The 19,102-nt window shown below is 34.3% G+C and overlaps 2 protein-coding genes across 2 annotated transcripts; both read right to left on the bottom strand.

Moving 5' to 3' along the window:
• Positions 1-2,630: 2,630 nt before the first annotated feature.
• Positions 2,631-3,023, bottom strand: LOC110896244 (cucumber peeling cupredoxin). The gene has a single exon (XM_022143708.1). It carries the CDS (start codon positions 3,021-3,023, stop codon positions 2,631-2,633), a length of 393 nt encoding a protein of 130 aa, XP_021999400.1.
• A 2,478-nt stretch (positions 3,024-5,501) lies between these two features.
• LOC110896243 (umecyanin) lies at positions 5,502-6,236 on the bottom strand. Its single transcript, XM_022143706.1, has 3 exons — positions 5,902-6,236; positions 5,743-5,781; positions 5,502-5,652 (listed from the first exon to the last, which is right to left on the bottom strand). The coding sequence occupies exons 1-3, from the start codon at positions 6,234-6,236 to the stop codon at positions 5,502-5,504; spliced, it is 525 nt and encodes a 174-aa protein (XP_021999398.1).
• Positions 6,237-19,102: the final 12,866 nt, after the last annotated feature.

The following is a 19,102-nucleotide window of genomic DNA, read 5'->3' as shown; positions in this document are numbered from 1 at the left end:
AGATGTATTACTTTTATAGTTGTTATATAAAACGTGGTATACCAACCGACGCAAGTACGCAATCATAAACAAATATGTACTACGACGTTTCGGAATGTAAGATTATTCGTAATTTGTTAGATAAATAAAATCAAACGGAAGCTTTTCAATGAAACATTGCGATGGTAGGTTAATAGGAAACCAATATGAAAAAGTATGTGTATACCATGTCACCCTAAGTTACTAATTGTATAAGAGGATAATTTGTAAATTGGAAATTTAACATTGATTTTATTTTTTATTAGGGAATATGTCACAGAATAGTAACCAAGTTTGAAAAGTGTTCTAATTAGGTCACTCGGATCGTTTTTGTCCCAATTAGATAATTTAACATTCAAATCAAGTCATGTCCTTTTTTCTATGTGTCAAGAAAAAAATGAAGAATAAGATGTTGGGATCGGATTCTTCTAATATATGAAATTATATTTATTAAAAATAAAAACATTTTAATTACATTAAAAATTAAAAAAACAAGTTACAATTCACGTCATCACTCAAAGTTAGCATCAAATAAAAGGGAAAAAAGAAACAAAAATCCACATCACCATGTTTACTTATGAAATGGATGAAAAGACCCTTAATTTTAATGAAAAATGAATATTGAGTGACCTGATTGGAACACTTTTGAAACTTGAGTGACCTAATTGGAACACTTTTAAAACTTTGTTACTATTCTACAAAGTTACCCCTTTTTATTATTACATGTAACGTAATATGTTTTATTTATTATAAATGTTTTTTTATTGCATCATATTTTTTTATCCAACCCTGTGTAGTATACGAATTTATAACCTAGTCTAAATAATCTAATCTAACTTATAATAAAAGACTCCAAATAATGATACATGTCATTCTCTCCTTCAACCTCATAAATTTATTTATAATTATTTAATAAATTTTTTTAATATTAATATTAATAACTAATATATAGATATCATTTATTTTTATCCTTATCTTTATCTACAATTAATAAATAACTTCAATTTTTCAATTTAGACCCTTTGTTTTTTTTTTTTTTACTTTTAATCTAAAGTTTTTCATCTTTTACAATTTAATCCCAACTCTTTTTATTTTCAATTTTGGTCCACCATACTTATCATCTTTCCCAAGTTTTTAGTTTACTTCTAAATTTTGTGAGTTAATGAATCGCAACGTGCGTGTGGGGTTCAACATTTTTTTCGTTTATTTTTTCCTGTTCGACTGGCCCGTCGCAGCACATCTATTTTTCTCCGTTTAACAAGTTCGACCAACGTGCGGGTCCTGGATTAACTTAGTTATTTTTTTCTATGTTTTACGTTTTGGTTTAATTTCTCTACAACTATCGTTCGTGATTCAAAGATTTCATGTCTGTTTTTCGCTCGGCGTTATTTTTTTCTTTTTTATTTAATTTGTTTTTACGAGCTTTTCCGATGTTGATGGTCGCTTACACTACTTGACACAATTTTACAACAACTGATACAACGCAAGGGCTTAATACTAGTAAATATAAAAGCTAAGGCTGGACGGTATGGTACCCGTCCTCAGCCCGTCTCCAGCCGGCGACGTTCGTCTCTCCACGCCCCCCCCCCCGTTCCGTCGATATCGTCGAGTTTCAGACGGTGGCGACGATCCTCCAGGTGAGCCCCCTTTGTTTCTTTGTTTGTTTGTTTGTGTTATTTGACTTGTACATTAGGCTTCGATACTTGTACATAGGGCATAGAAATTAAAAAAAAATAAAAAAAGTGGTGGGGTAGAACCATCCTCCCATACCCTCTAGTGACCATCTTTGGGAGGACTATGACGTGGCGCCTAAGTGACGGATGGTCCTCCAAAAATAGGATGTCACCATACCCAATAGCCTAACATACACACGACAGTAAATTGGAAATATTTATTAAAACCCACAATTAGGGGCTCTTTATTTTGTGAAGATAAAAATAGGTTAAGCGTAAAATAAGTTTTGGTTAACATGAGACTAAATGTCAAAGTATTTTTATATTTTCGTTCTTAATATATATATATATATATATATATATATATATATATATATTAATTCAATTCAAAACACGCTAATAGTACTTTTTCTTTTGTGATTTTTTTAATTTCTTCCTTTTTCGTGGTAGATTTTATGATTTTCAATTTTTGTAACAAACCTTGATTTTTTATAATTTACTACATATGATTTTCAATTTTTGTAACAAACTTTGATTTTTTATAATTTGCTACAAAGGTTAAACGAGTTTAGTTTTTTATTAGTTTTTCTTTTATGCTTTTTTTGGAATTGATCGTCGTTGAGTAAATACTTAGCATGTTGTTTGGTGGTCGCATTTGTTCCCTTGGGTTTTTTTACCTCTCGACTTTCTAATACGTGTCAGTATAAATTCGACTTCGTCTACGTTTTACGTCATGTAAGTCACTTGATGTTAGAAATTCGTGTTTTTATTTTAGGTTTTTTTTCGATTGGCCGTTATTCGGTTGCAACTTAGCACGGTTTTGCGCTCCATGTCTTGCAACAACACGATTTTACGCCCTCACTGTAATCCTGGCTTACATATAAAAAAGACCTATAAACCAATTTATTTTATGATATATAATCGTTAAGCAATTACAAACTACGAAGCTTTGATATCGATGATTACTTTCATACCCTTTGAACAATGGTATTTGCAAACGTAATAGTGAGTTTTAACATCCACAAGGTATTCAATGAGTTGACCCGTTACATCAACTGTGGTAGAAGCGGTGGTGTTGCATGCGTCCCACGCCTCCTTTGATGGTACTTCTGCGACGAAATGTTGTCCTTCTTTAAACACCCAAAAGAATGCATCGCCTTTGATGAATCTCTTTCCTTTTGTCCAATTCTCATAATGGTTGGGTTTTTGAGGCATAGACCACCCATTGGCACCACCGACTACGTAGCCGGTTGCAGCCAACGTTGTGGGAAAATGCATACATGCGACCACAATGGTCGTAACCACAGCAAAAGTTAGTCTCAAAGATGCCATATATGATCCTTGAGTTAAAGGTTTGTATGGTTGATTTGTACTTATAGATCGAGGGTAATAAGAAAGAAGTTTTGGTTTTCCAACTAGAATTTGTACCTAACTATTAGGAATCCTTCAACATTGAATCTAACTTTTCTGGCAGTGTGATGGAACCTCAAACTATGTATGTATACATACATATAATATAGGGAAAAGATATAAAGAAAACACACTTGAGTTGAGAAAACTTAGAAAATCTTTGTAAAACCCATATATAACAAACTTGAGAGATGTAGGTTCAACTCCCACTTGGTGCAGAGTGAGGCACACTGGTGGGCAATGATAGGAGACCCAGGGAAACCTTGGTTCGATCCTTGAGCCAAACGGGTTTTACCGGTAATTTGACCGTCGTGCCTATGGGCGGGTGAGTTACTGGGTTTTCCCCGAAATTGATGGTGGACTCAAGTTACTCTCAGAGTACTTCGTTTGGTTCAGTGAGTGTCCCGAAAATGCTCGAGATTGATTCTGTTGCCGTTAAAAAAATAAACTTCTTTTTTCTAAAAAATTTAGAGAATGTAACATACATTTTTTGTTACGTTTTGAGCCAAAAAAAAAAGCGCCGACTACTTTTAAAAAAAAACAAAATTCAATATTTGTATGTTATATGTAATTTTTTACCGATGTTACTTGTTACATAAAAATTTATACTTTGTTAAAAAAAAATAACTACTTGGCCTTTTTTTTAATTTTTTGGGCTCAAAATGTTCAAAAATATGTATCTTACATCCTCTAATTTTTTTAGAAAAATAAAAGTTTGTTACATAAGGTTTTTCGAAGATTTTTCAACTCAAGTGGGTTTTCTCTCTATACATACATACATACATACATACATACATACATACATACATACATACATACATACATACATACATACATACATACATACATACATACATACATACATACATACAATACATACATACATACATACATACATACATACATACATACATACATACATACATACATACATACATACATACATACATACATCCATACATACATCCATACATACATACATACATACATACAGTGACGGACCCAGGATTTTATTTCATTGGGGTCCATTTTCGGGTCGGTCCTCGTTCGGGTCGAGTTAAAGTGAGGTTTGAACTAGATTTAAAAAAAAATAAGAAAAATGGGCTTATCAAGGATTAAACCCATGACCTTTTGGTGGAAAATAGGAAGATTTACCACTACACCAGCTTTCTTTTTATTTTTATGGTTTCCACCTAATTGTATTTATCGGGTCCATATACAATTTAATATACCGAATCTACTATTTTTTTAAAAAAGATTGGGGTCCGGAGACCCTGGTGGCACCAATGTGGGTCCGCCCCTGCATACATACATACGTGTATGTATGTGTATACGCCAGTATGATAGAGCCGGGGCTAAAAAGATCATCATGTCTAAAAAGCCTAAGAAGACATCTAGGTTGTTGGATAACTTTGGATAAATGAGATTAATATAGTGGATTTTTGTAATATATGTTATATATTAAATAGAGGATATATATATTATTATTATTAGGTGTACAATTTGGAATAAGCCTTTCTTTTTAGCGCGTTATTAACTTTCATTTGTGAATAGTAAATTACATCATAAAGTCAAGTATTTACTATCTTTAATTTTAGCATACAGAGTATACTTATATATAAAATAGAAAAATGTTTTTTTAAGTTTGTTGAATTAATGAGTACGTTTTGCATTTGGTGTTTAACATTCCAATATGGTGTATAGGCATTATACCTAGTGGAGATGGATATGATCAGGTGGTTTCACTGGTGGCAGGATGATACTCTAGTGGTCCATCAGTGATCCAAATTTTTGCCGTTCAAAAAAAAATACATTCCAATATGGTGTTTTCTCTCTTCCTATATGTTTTAATTTATTAAAATACTAGGTTAGTTACCCGTAGGATACACATGTTGAACTAATATACTTTATAAATATACTTTTTAAGTGAAACTACATAGAACATTGAATTAAAAAATACAAATTTGTAATTAGAATTAATACTTACAAACTAAAAATGTCAAAGTAATTAGCATTTGCTGTTTTATTTGTCACACCATCAACTCTAACTTTGTTTCTGCTTTTAACTATTGATAACACCGCATACAATTGTCCATGTGTAAAAACTGAATCATTTAAAAACAAATAAACTCTTGATAACGATTGGTCGTGGCTTTTATTAATAGTCATTGCAAAGCAGGTCGTGCCTTTTATTAATAGTCATCGCAAAGCCTAAGGGTGTAAGGGGTGCTCACCTAAGAGGTGAGTCCCCTCTTTTACGCCCAACCAATCCTCGTGTGCCACGTCAACTCCCCTCTTAAACTCCCCTAACACCCTAAATTGATGGCGGCACTCCCCTCTTAGGTGACTTGGTTTTTTATTAAAAAAAAAAGAAAGAAAGAAAACTTCTCATTGGTCCACTCATCCTCTCTCCTCCCTCTCTCCTCCCCCTCTCTTCGGTGAATCCCCACCCATTTCACTCCCTCTCTCTACCTCACCTAAGTGATGGCGGTGCCATCCCCGCTCGGCAAGAGGGGTCCCCGCGTGGGTTTCGATGGGTACCCCGCCCACCCTAAAGCAAATAGAAATTATGTTCTTTTAAAAGTTCTTCAGCTTCCACTCCTTATATCATCTGAAAGAGATGAACTATTGAACAAGTTACTTTGACAATACAAGACTAGTGCCTCCACATAGTTCACTCCTAAAGTTTAAAATATTTATAGGTTAAAATATTTCAAATTTTATTTTTATTCTTTATGTAGTTAAAACGTCTACAAACATTTTATTATATGGTATTCCATGTTAAGAAATTGAGAACTACCACTCTTCTTTTGACTCTTTGACGTCGATCATTATTTTGTGGCCTTTTGAACAATGATGTGAGCAAATGAGATATTTAATGCCAGCGGTCATGAACACGACACCTCTAGTCCTCGTTTCAGTGATATACGTGGCGTTGGTGTCCTTGTTGGGGTCACATGCGTCGAACGCCTCCTTATTTACATCTATGACGTTATGCGATCTGTTTTTAAAGACAAACCAATATTCGTCGGAATTGAAAAATTCCTTTCCTTTCTTCCATGATTCATAATAATCGGGATTCGGAGGCACAATCCACCCGCGAGGACCACCTACAATCCAGTTATTACTAGCCATTGTTGTGGGAAAATGCAAATATGCGACCACGATGGTCGTGACCACCACAAGATTCAACTTCAAAGATGTCATTTTTTGATCCTTGAGTAAATATTTGTAGGATTTTATTTGTATTTATTGTGTATGTAATAAGAGACACGTTTTGGTTTCTATCTTGAACTTACACCTAAAATAAAAGATGTCAAGTCTAATTTTGGTAAAAGTAATGATATACTTTCTAAATTGATGGACCCTCACACTAAACTTCATACCTTTTTATGCTTTTTGAAGTTTGATTATTAAGCTTTTCTTTGTAACTTTAACATATTTTACCGAATTTTACACAAATACCGGTACTGGGACTTATATTTGACAAGTTTTGGCACTGGTATTTTCTGAGCTCATCCCTAATTTAATTCCAGTTTGTTTTACTTTCAACTTTAGTTCCCTATACTATTCATCTTTTACATATTTCGTTTCGGTCTGATCTAAATTTTGCAAGTTAACACGCCACAACGTGTATGTGTGGTTCAACGTTTCTACGCCTTTTTTCCGTTCAATGACCTCGCCGCAGCACACTGGTCCTAGATCGACATAGTTATTGTTTTCTATGTTTTACGTTTCGCTTTCGTGGTTCAACGTTTTTACGTCTAATTTTAGTTCGGTTTATTTTTCATTTTTTATGTCTATTTTAATATAAGTTTTTTCGGTGTTGGTAGTCGATGGTGGTGCTATGCCATTCGTGCTACGTAGTATGATTTTATGCCCCCACAACAACGTGAGAGAGTTAACACTAGTATGGTATTGGATTTAAATTATGGTCATTTCACGTTGCAGAATAGTCATTTGACTTAATTATGGTCAAACAATATGCTAATTTGACTTTGCAGGGTCAAACCAGAATGGCATTTGACTTAATTATGGTCATTTGACTTTGCAAGGTCAAAAAAATGCTAATTTGACTTGATTATGCTCAAATGACTTTGTAGGGTCAAACATAATGCTAATTTAACTTGAATAAGGTCAATTGACTTTGCAGGGTCAAACAGAATGGTCATTTTGACTTAATTATGGTTAGTTGACTTTGTAGTATGGTCAAAACAGAATGAACATTTAACTTAAGGATTCAAACGTACTGGTTTATTAATCTAATTCTAGTCTTGAATTGGCCATTTGACTTTGCAGTGTCAAACTTAATGGTTCGTTAATGTAATTCTAGTCTTTCATTGGTCATTTGACTTTGCAGGGTCAAACTGTAATGGTACATTTTGTGACTTTTAAGGTTATAATGGATGGTTTGACTTTACATGGTCAAACTGTAATGGTACATTGTGTAATTCTAGTATTGAATTGGTCATATGACCTTAAAATGTACCAAACTTAATGGTACAGTGTGTCATTCTAGTCTTCAATTGGCCATTTGGTGGGAATCATTAAACTTGTCCAGGGACTTAAATTGTCGGTTATTAGAAACCATAAAGATGTAAACAGAAAGGGTATAACTGTCATTTCATATTCAAACTAATATAAATATGATTTCATTAGGTAGCAGGGGGTACATTGATGCATTTTGGAAATGTCGGGGTATAAAAAGAGGAATTTTGAAAATAGGGTTGTAAGGTGTCAGTTGGCGTAAACCACAAGGACTAAAACTGCAGTTTACTCTAGAATTCATAATTGTCACATCAAAATTCAAAATTTAAAGACATATTTTGATGACTGTATGTATTAACTAATTATATTACCTTTTATTCCACGGGTGCAATACAAGAGTTTAATCGATTCATACAATACACATGTTTTTTTTAACACGTGCAATACCCAAGACACTAAGACTACTTGGAGTCGTTGGTGTGGAGGGTGGCGTAGGGATTCAAGAACGCCGACACACCGCTCCGCTTCATGACGTGGGGCACCAATATTGAGAACTTAACTGGCATGGGGCGATGGTTTGTGGTAACGCGGAGGTTGGTGGTTGGTTGTGGAGTTTGGGTTATGGTTTGATTGGTTAGTTAGAAAAAAAAAAAAAAAAAAAAAAAAAAAAAAAAAAAAAAAAAAACCGCCCCCATTCAAGCCCTTCCACCCCATGCATTTTTGGGCTTGCCCCCCTCTCTTGACATAGCAGCCACGTGTAGCTCCACACCCTCTCTTTAAACCCCTCCACTATAGGTAGTTTAACCTAATACTATATATAAATAAGATTTTGTAAAAGTATTACAATTTCTCGTTTTCATTTAGAAGTTTAAGATTTAGGATTTTTTTTTTTAGCTTTTAACATTTTGTGCATATTGGATGATAAATTTTATAAATTCTAATGAATTAAAATCCCCCTAAACCCTTATCACGTTTCTTGTGTTCATTATCTAAATTTTGATATTTAAAGCTCAAATTAACAACCATCTGATAATTAGCCTTTTGATATTTAAAGCTCAAATAAACAACCTTTCTCATAACTAGCCATACGTCCATAACTAATCTATATATATATATATATAGGCATGGGATCAAATACAAACTCTTGTTTTTGTAAGAACCATAAGAACCAATACATAAATGACAAGTGTTATTCAATTAAAAATTAGTTTAGGGGTAATTTAGACATTTTGACCCTATTTATTTATAATTAATTAAAATTAATTATCAAAATATCCCTAAATCCATGCATATTAATTCAAACCAAAATTTGAAATTTTGTAACATATTCAGATAAACAAACCTTCAGGAACCACCAATACAAAAAACATAAGCACACCCACATAAACGACATTAAAACAATCAAAAAAGGAACTTCCATTATTAGCACTCCCGTTTCAATAAAAAAAAAGGAACTTCCATTATCAACGACTTTAGCACAATCAAAAAACGACATTAGCATAACGTAAGACCATCCACATTATCATCATTCTCGTTTCAATCAAAAAAGGAACTTCCATTATCAACGGCATTAGCACAATCAAAAAACGACACTAGCACAATCAAATAACGACATTAGCACAATCAAAAAACGACATTAGCACAATCAAATAACAATATTAGCACAATCAAAAACGACATTAGCACAATCAAATAACGACATTAGCACTCTCTTAACACCACCGTCTGGGCATCCGACTGTAACACCAACAAAACAACATTAGCACAATAAAAATACGACATTCCAACGAATTTATTTCTAAATAGGCTCCCAATAACAACATAAAAGGAAAAAAATAACAACAGATACTATAACTAGCACAATTTCAATTTTTTTTAATTTTATAAACAACACATATTGTTCTATACTAGCACAATTTCATTTTTTTATTTTATAAACAACACATACTGTTACATACTAGCACATTTTTTTATTTTTAATTTTATAAACACATACTAGCACAATTTCATAATTATTACATAATTAGCACAATTTCATTTTTTTAATTTTATAAACAACACATACTGTTACATACTAGCACAATTTCATATTTTTGTTTTAATTTTGTAAATAACACATACTATTACGTAACTAGTAGAAAACAAATTTATTTATAAATATGCTCCCAATAACAACACAAAAGGAAAAAAAAATAACAACACATAAGAATTACATAATAAAATAAGAACATACGTATAGATTTAAAATTAGCACAATACATTTTCATATTAGCACATTCCAACTACGTAACTAGCACAATTATAAAACACCTTTTTGTAACTTTTTAAAAAGTCATTTTTATAAATAAAAAAAAGTATATCAATATGGTACTCATATTAAAGATAAAAAAATACTTGATTTTATGGTATACTTTTTTTCCAAAATTAATGAAATATATAAAAGTTATTTTAGTTTAAAAAACTTGGTGGAATTAGTATTTTTTAGGAAATGACTAAATGACTAAAATACCCTAACTTGATAATATTAATTATTAATTATTGGGGTTTTATTTGTAATCAATATCAACCCTTAATTTAAACTATCAATGGCTCAGATCTGTTCTTACGGTTCTTACGGTTAGCATTGTTTGTACAGGATCTCAACCCTATATATATAAACATGATAAATAAGGGCTGATGTGTCATGATATAAGGGCTTGGAAAATGATGTGGTATCACCATAGTCACTCTAGAATTTGGTTTTGGCTCCAAAATTTCGGGTCTTTTTTCCTTTATATGGGCAGACAAGGGATCCGGATTTTGACCCGGGTATATATTGTTTCTAAACTCACGGCTTCTTCCCCACCACACAAACCCTAATTTCATTTTCAATTAGATTCCTCTCTGTCGTTTCTTCTCTACCTCTCTATTACGTTTGTGAATCAGTGGTAATGGTACTTCCCTTACAAACCCTAATTTTTATCTCATCGTTCTTCTGTCGTTCATTCCTATTCGCAAGGAATCAAGACTTCAAAATCACCAAGAACCGCATCAACAATCAACATAATATGGTATCTTCAGTGATTCTTGCTTCCAATTTCTTATTCTCCGTATGTTTCTTAACTACTACAGTTTTTTTTTCAAAGTTGTTTAGAATTTTGTTGTTTTTTTGAACGGTGGGTTTTGACAAGAAGAGAGAGAGAGAGACAGAGGCGGTGTCGGAGGCACGGCGCCGGCGTTTCTCCTCAACTTGCTAGGGTTTTGGCACTGTCTACAAATTTGTCACATTGTTCTGATAATCCGAAGACAAGTAATTGCTAGGGTTGGGTTCCGGCACTGTGTTCAGATCCTCAACTATCTAGGGTTTTGGCGAACTGTAAGTTTTTTGTGCTTCCTGTGTTGTTTTAATAGAATGTTGGTGTTAGTTAGTTTTAGATCCTCAAATCTGTTTAGAAAATAGGGTTTGTATCTATGTTGATTTTAGTTTTTGATAACCAATTTTGATTTCAAGAAATCGAGTTATAATGGCAAGCCTTGAAGTAAAATTGGAGGTGGGCTTCGATGGTGTTGTTGTAATCCCCATCTCCAATTTACCTGTTAATCTTTTCAAGTAAGCTTTGATTCAATAATCTTTCGTTTAATTTTGGTTTTTTTAATTTTAACCTTAACTAAAATGATTGATTCTTTATTATTAGTTTGTTATTGTGTGTAATTTTCATCTTACTGGGTGTTTCTAGCACACTCTTCACATCTTAATATTGTTTATTTGTTTTTTTAAGGGTTTGATTTTTGTTTTTGCAATGAATTGAACATCACCTAGATGATGATAAAGAAAAGAGCCTAAGTTAGCTTTTAATTTTTTCTGAATTAAGGGTTTATTAAGTGTGTCAGAATTTTTTTGTTTCAGGTCACCAGATTGAGAAGAAGAGAGATGAGGGATGAGGGTAAGTTTCAGCACATTTAAAGATGAGTTCTTTCCAGACAACACGATTTCTTACTATATGAAGTTTTCAATTTCATCAGTTGAGATGTTTATTTTCAACTTTAGTTCCCTATACTATTCATCTTTTACATATTTCGTTTCGTTCTGATCTAAATTTTGCAAGTTAACACGCCACAACGTGTATGTGTGGTTCAACGTTTCTACGCCTTTTTTCCGTTCAATGACCTCGCCGCAGCACACTGGTCCTAGATCGACATAGTTATTGTTTTCTATGTTTTACGTTTCGCTTTCGTGGTTCAACGTTTTTACGTCTAATTTTAGTTCGGTTTATTTTTCATTTTTTATGTCTATTTTAATATAAGTTTTTTCGGTGTTGGTAGTCGATGGTGGTGCTATGCCATTCGTGCTACGTAGTATGATTTTATGCCCCCACAACAACGTGAGAGAGTTAACACTAGTATGGTATTGGATTTAAATTATGGTCATTTCACGTTGCAGAATAGTCATTTGACTTAATTATTGTCAAACAATATGCTAATTTGACTTTGCAGGGTCAAACCAGAATGGCATTTGACTTAATTATGGTCATTTGACTTTGCAAGGTCAAAAAAATGCTAATTTGACTTGATTATGCTCAAATGACTTTGTAGGGTCAAACATAATGCTAATTTAACTTGAATAAGGTCAATTGACTTTGCAGGGTCAAACAGAATGGTCATTTTGACTTAATTATGGTTAGTTGACTTTGTAGTATGGTCAAAACAGAATGAACATTTAACTTAAGGATTCAAAACAGAATTGGCCATTTGACTTTGCAGTGTCAAACTTAATGGTTCGTTAATGTAATTCTAGTCTTTCATTGGTCATTTGACTTTGCAGGGTCAAACTGTAATGGTACATTTTGTGACTTTTAAGGTTATAATGGATGGTTTGACTTTACATGGTCAAACTGTAATGGTACATTGTGTAATTCTAGTATTGAATTGGTCATATGACCTTAAAATGTACCAAACTTAATGGTACAGTGTGTCATTCTAGTCTTCAATTGGCCATTTGGTGGGAATCATTAAACTTGTCCAGGGACTTAAATTGTCGGTTATTAGAAACCATAAAGATGTAAACAGAAAGGGTATAACTGTCATTTCATATTCAAACTAATATAAATATGATTTCATTAGGTAGCAGGGGGTACATTGATGCATTTTGGAAATGTCGGGGTATAAAAAGAGGAATTTTGAAAATAGGGTTGTAAGGTGTCAGTTGGCGTAAACCACAAGGACTAAAACTGCAGTTTACTCTAGAATTCATAATTGTCACATCAAAATTCAAAATTTAAAGACATATTTTGATGACTGTATGTATTAACTAATTATATTACCTTTTATTCCACGGGTGCAATACAAGAGTTTAATCGATTCATACAATACACATGTTTTTTTTAACACGTGCAATACCCAAGACACTAAGACTACTTGGAGTCGTTGGTGTGGAGGGTGGCGTAGGGATTCAAGAACGCCGACACACCGCTCCGCTTCATGACGTGGGGCACCAATATTGAGAACTTAACTGGCATGGGGCGATGGTTTGTGGTAACGCGGAGGTTGGTGGTTGGTTGTGGAGTTTGGGTTATGGTTTGATTGGTTAGTTAGAAAAAAAAAAAAAAAAACCCGCCCCCATTCAAGCCCTTCCACCCCATGCATTTTTGGGCTTGCCCCCCTCTCTTGACATAGCAGCCACGTGTAGCTCCACACCCTCTCTTTAAACCCCTCCACTCTAGGTAGTTTAACCTAATACTATATATAAATAAGATTTTGTAAAAGTATTACAATTTCTCGTTTTCATTTAGAAGTTTAAGATTTAGGATTTTTTTTAGCTTTTAACATTTTGTGCATATTGGATGATAAATTTTATAAATTCTAATGAATTAAAATCCCCCTAAACCCTTATCACGTTTCTTGTGTTCATTATCTAAATTTTGATATTTAAAGCTCAAATTAACAACCATCTGATAATTAGCCTTTTGATATTTAAAGCTCAAATAAACAACCTTTCTCATAACTAGCCATACGTCCATAACTAATCTATATATATATATATATAAACATGATAAATAAGGGCTGATGTGTCATGATATAAGGGCTTGGAAAATGATGTGGTATCACCATAGTCACTCTAGAATTTGGTTTTGGCTCCAAAATTTCGGGTCTTTTTTTCTTTATATGGGCAGACAAGGGATCCGGATTTTGACCCGGGTATATATTGTTTCTAAACTCACGGCTTCTTCCCCACCACACAAACCCTAATTTCATTTTCAATTAGATTCCTCTCTGCCGTTTCTTCTCTACCTCTCTATTACGTTTGTGAATCAGTGGTAATGGTACTTCCCTTACAAACCCTAATTTTTATCTCATCGTTCTTCTGTCGTTCATTCCTATTCGCAAGGAATCAAGACTTCAAAATCACCAAGAATCGCATCAACAATCAACATAATATGGTATCTTCAGTGATTCTTGCTTCCAATTTCTTATTCTCCGTATGTTTCTTAACTACTACAGTTTTTTTTTTTCAAAGTTGTTTAGAATTTTGTTGTTTTTTTGAACGGTGGGTTTTGACAAGAAGAGAGAGACAGAGACAGAGGCGGTGTCGGAGGCACGGCGCCGGCGTTTCTCCTCAACTTGCTAGGGTTTTGGCACTGTCTACAAATTTGTCACATTGTTCTGATAATCCGAAGACAAGTAATTGCTAGGGTTGGGTTCCGGCACTGTGTTCAGATCCTCAACTATCTAGGGTTTTGGCGAACTGTAAGTTTTTTGTGCTTCCTGTGTTGTTTTAATAGAATGTTGGTGTTAGTTAGTTTTAGATCCTCAAATCTGTTTAGAAAATAGGGTTTGTATCTATGTTGATTTTAGTTTTTGATAACCAATTTTGATTTCAAGAAATCGAGTTATAATGGCAAGCCTTGAAGTAAAATTGGAGGTGGGCTTCGATGGTGTTGTTGTAATCCCCATCTCCAATTTACCTGTTAATCTTTTCAAGTAAGCTTTGATTCAATAATCTTTCGTTCAATTTTGGTTTTTTTAATTTTAACCTTAACTAAAATGATTGATTCTTTATTATTAGTTTGTTATTGTGTGTAATTTTCATCTTACTGGGTGTTTCTAGCACACTCTTCACATCTTAATATTGTTTATTTGTTTTTTTAAGGGTTTGATTTTTGTTTTTGCAATGAATTGAACATCACCTAGATGATGATAAAGAAAAGAGCCTAAGTTAGCTTTTAATTTTTTCTGAATTAAGGGTTTATTAAGTTTGTCAGAATTTTTTTGTTTCAGGTCACCAGATTGAGAAGAAGAGAGATGAGGGATGAGGGTAAGTTTCAGCTCATTTAAAGATGAGTTCTTTCCAGACAACACGATTTCTTACTATATGAAGTTTTAAATTTCATCAGTTGAGATGTTTAAACATCTGATTATTTTGTTTCTTTTGTTGTTTGATTTCAATGTCTCATTTTTTTCTTTATTTGTTAGGTGCCAAAATTAATGAATCATTTTGAATTTGGACTTCATCTCAGATTAGGGTATTGTTTTTTATTTTCAAGGTTAGTTTTGTTTTCTTGCTTCATCAAAGGTGTACGAATCTTCTCTCTGTTTCTGTTACGGATACATTTTTTTTAAAGTATACATGCCTAAGCGAGAACATTACCATTTTCACAAGTATTATGATATCGAAATTTGATTATAAGTTCACTACTACAAGTTATTCTGTTGAGATTACCTTAGTTTTATTTTGTTTTCTCAAGGGTTATCTTTCATGTCTCATGGACAATAGAGGAGGTTTCTTCCAGTTGCGATGTTGTTCGATTATTTCAATTATATGTAAGCAATTTTTATACCTCCGTTCTTTTTTTCTTTCCTTTGGGTGACCATGAGAACCCGTTAAAGAAAAGTCATGCCCCACACATGTACTCCATTGTTGCATCAAGCAACTTTTTAATTTCAATGTGAAATATTATATTGTTTTGCATTTGTTTTTAGGTTTACAAGAGACGTGGAATGTATGCTCTGATGGTGAAAAGTTCTGAAACAATGGATTCAAAGGTATTATTCTTACTACTGACACTCCTAAACTTGGCCATAGGGAAGCCGACATAAAAAACAAGTCAAAATTATCCCAAAATCAGTGATCTTTCCCCTATTTTTTTTTTAGTTTTATTATATTGTTTTCTAGGAATATATATAATTTCATTTATTATGCGACTCTGTAACATTTTTACATAGAATGATTGCGCCCTAGCTGAAGAATTTTGAAGGTCTTATGTTAACTACAGTTCATGATGTAAGTGAATTATATGAGTAAAATTTCTTCTAATTTATATGGAATTATTTAATATATCGATGCATCTAAAGAAATGAAAGCCACAAATTGAAAGCGCTAAAATCAACACTAAAAATGGCTACATTATAGTGTTCGAAGAGTAATAGTTTTCTTGAAATGGTAACTTTAATATTACTCGATGATTAAAATTGTCCTTTTACCGTTTGATAAGTCAGACAAAGGTTTTAGGTATCGGACGATGATCATGCCAATGGAGCGGGTAAAAGTCAAGAGGTGAATCCTTCAATGGTAGATTTTACATTCTTTAGTAAATGGTCTGGTGCAATGCAGATTGCATTAAGACGGGCAGCGATGTCATATATGAAAACTGTGGACGATTCTTACATTGGGAGCTCTGATGAGGTTTGCGAAAAATTGGGAGCTCTGATGAGGTTTGCGAAAAATTTAATTGTTTTCTTTATATGCTGGTTAGAAAATGTGTGGGACATATATGTATAATGTTATTTTGTTCCACTTTTTTAGGATTCTTTTCTGGTTGCTCAATATCACTACCGATTGTTATCATATTACTTATACAAGCAAGGAAAGTAACTACTTGAAAGGAGCATTCCATGTATATAGATAATGTTTCCCTATTTCCCTCTTGGCCAGCAAAGAGAAGAGCTTCTCCTGCTGTTGCCGGTTGTAGCCAGGGGAATGAAGTTCGGGTGATCTTCATTCTCCGGGCGGCTATGTTCTATGCTTTTATGCAGCTAACAAGTCCAGCCGAGTCCGCAATTCATCCGATGAATTGAGTAAGGACTCGACCTTAACAGAGGGGGAGGGGTCCGGGGAGGGGGAGATTTATCTCACCTTCCTACCGGGCTGGCCGTCCGAAAAAAATAAAAAAATTTTTTACTTTTTTCTTTGCTCCTCAGAGAAAAACAAAAGAAAAACAGCTCTATATACTAAACTAGGGGTATGGAGCCGCGTCGGTCGATTGGCGTGGCTGTGTCTTGGGGGCACTACTCCCCAAGGAGCCGAGAACGGTCGGGAAAAGTCTTAAACCACTTACCCAGCGCTGAGTCTTCTTCTTTTTGTTCTTCAAAAAGAATGTTTTTGAGACGCTTCCGTTAACTCAATCGTGGCCTTCTTGTCTGCGCATTGTAGAGTTTCGAGAGCGCTGCTAGGGGGCGAATTGGGGCAACGTCCGGAATGGGTTGGAGAGGTGACTACCCAACTCGCCTGAAAGACTCGCAACCCCGTCTTACACTCTCTACTCCTTTACAAAGCTCCACAGTTTCCACGATCACTTAAGATATTTCTCATTTGAACCTTTTTAGGTGCTCTCTCTCTTCTGTCATGTTATTTTGGAATTGAAACTAAAAGTAAAAACTGGTCGATGTGCTATCTCTCTTCTGTAAGGTGCTCTCTCTCTTCTGTAATAAGTAAAAAACGGTCGATGTGCTATCTCTCTTCTGTAAGGTGCTCTCTCTCTTCTGTAATAAGTAAAAAGCGGTCGATCTTTTTTTAGGGAAGGGAGACGTACCCTCGACTGCAGTCGAGGCTCATGATGGAAACGAGGGGTGGCGGAGCACCCCGATAATGATAGCTGCAGTTTTGAGTTCTCAAAACAACAAGATCGACCTTTTGAGATTAAAAAGCAATGGTTTAGCATTTATTTTTTATGTCTCAAAACCGCCTTTCTTTGTCTTTTGTGTTTTCTTTCCTTGTGATTAGTTGCTTGTTGAGGGAACAAAAGAATTCTATGACCATCTTGACTTAAGACAAAATGATTTCTTTCAAGATCAATATAGGGTACCATTTGAGACCAGTGAACAACTGTTTTAAAAGGCCGTAAATCATCAATAAGAAAGGAGTTACATCATAATTCAATACCGAACCCGGACCACAAAACAATGCTCTCGTTGAGCGAGGGCCTGCACTCACTCCGCTCTCCTCCCCTAGTATATAGAGCTGTTGTTTTTTGTTTTTCTCGGTGTTAAGTCGGGGAGAGCGGACTTGTCAGCTAACATAGGCAGTAAAAGAGCAGCAACAAAGCAAGCGTTTATGGGAGCGACTCTCTGTTCCCATTCTCCACCGGGTCATCAAGTGATTAGCCAGCTCAATCCATTTTTCCATTCGACTTGCACTTGCATTTGAGAAGTATATCCTTAGCTTTCTCTCGTCTGAGCCAGGATCACGAATTCCGGGCAGCAATCAACTTACAGAAAACTAAGAACAATGACTACGCCCCCTACGATGAAATCTGCTCCACCGGGAGCCTGACCCCTTCTTCTAACTGGCTATTCCTTATCGGCATTTCAAGACAAAATCTTTCCACCTATCCTACACATTCGATCAAGGTTGTCACTGCCCGCGAAGCTTTTGAAGATCCGGGAACTTATGCGGGATCTCCAAAGCAGACCGGTTAATTATATCACTCGCGTCGGTGTTATATCGCTCAACAACAAGCACCTTCCCCGTTGGTGGGACTTCTATTGCTGAAATACTTGGAATAATTCTACCACTTCTACTAGGAGTAGCCTTTTTAGTGCTAGTTGAACGTAAAGTAATGGCTTTTGTGCAACGTCGAAAGGGTCCCAAGTTGTTCAAGAATAGCGTCGTTGAGTTTCTCGACCCTTTGTCTTAGGATTAGTCAGTTCTATTTTTTTATGTACAGTTTGTATGCGTATATAATCCTATATATGCTTATGTATGCCGCAAATATATACTTCTGGAAGCACTGCAGAATCAACTACTCCTTCATATTTGGTGTTAATCAAGGAACTGAATTAAGCTACTAGGATGTATTCCTCTTTAGCACGGGTCTTGCAGTATATGCCCATATACCACCAACAATCCACTACCAATTCGGGTTCCAGGTTTGTTACTTTCTTTAAAATTATTTGTTCTAGACCAAATATACAACATATTATTCTTTTATTATTATTGTTATATGTATTCTCCTATTTTTTAGATGGTGACATATATAAATGTAGGTAATAAAGTTGCTACAAATCAAGACCATAATATGAAGATGCATATAAAAGACTTATAAGAAAGTCGAACATCGTCAAGAAGAATTTGCATATGATGAAGAAGGTTTGGAACCTGTTCGAAATAATGAATCATAAGTTAAAGAGTTTGTTAGGGTCAAAATGATGTGTCAAACTAAAAAATAGAAATTTGAACATGAATTCGAATTCTGATTCGAACTCGAATTCTGATTCGAACTCGAATTCTGATTCGAACTTGAATTCTGATTCAAACTCGA

This window comes from Helianthus annuus, chromosome 12, assembly GCF_002127325.2.
Source record: "Helianthus annuus cultivar XRQ/B chromosome 12, HanXRQr2.0-SUNRISE, whole genome shotgun sequence".
Classification (NCBI taxonomy): domain Eukaryota; kingdom Viridiplantae; phylum Streptophyta; class Magnoliopsida; order Asterales; family Asteraceae; genus Helianthus; species Helianthus annuus.
This window is presented reverse-complemented; position numbering and strand designations above follow the sequence as displayed.

Coding starts and splice junctions, on each gene's coding strand:
- LOC110896244 (XM_022143708.1), bottom strand. CDS start 3,023: ATGGCATCTTTGAGACTAACTTTTGCTGTGGTTACGACCATTGTGGTC.
- LOC110896243 (XM_022143706.1), bottom strand. CDS start 6,236: ATGGCTAGTAATAACTGGATTGTAGGTGGTCCTCGCGGGTGGATTGTG. Junction 5,782..5,901: donor AAAGAGTCAAAAGAAGAGTG/GTAGTTCTCAAT, acceptor TTTAAACTTTAG/GAGTGAACTATGTGGAGGCA. Junction 5,653..5,742: donor ACTAGTCTTGTATTGTCAAA/GTAACTTGTTCA, acceptor TATTTGCTTTAG/GGTGGGCGGGGTACCCATCG.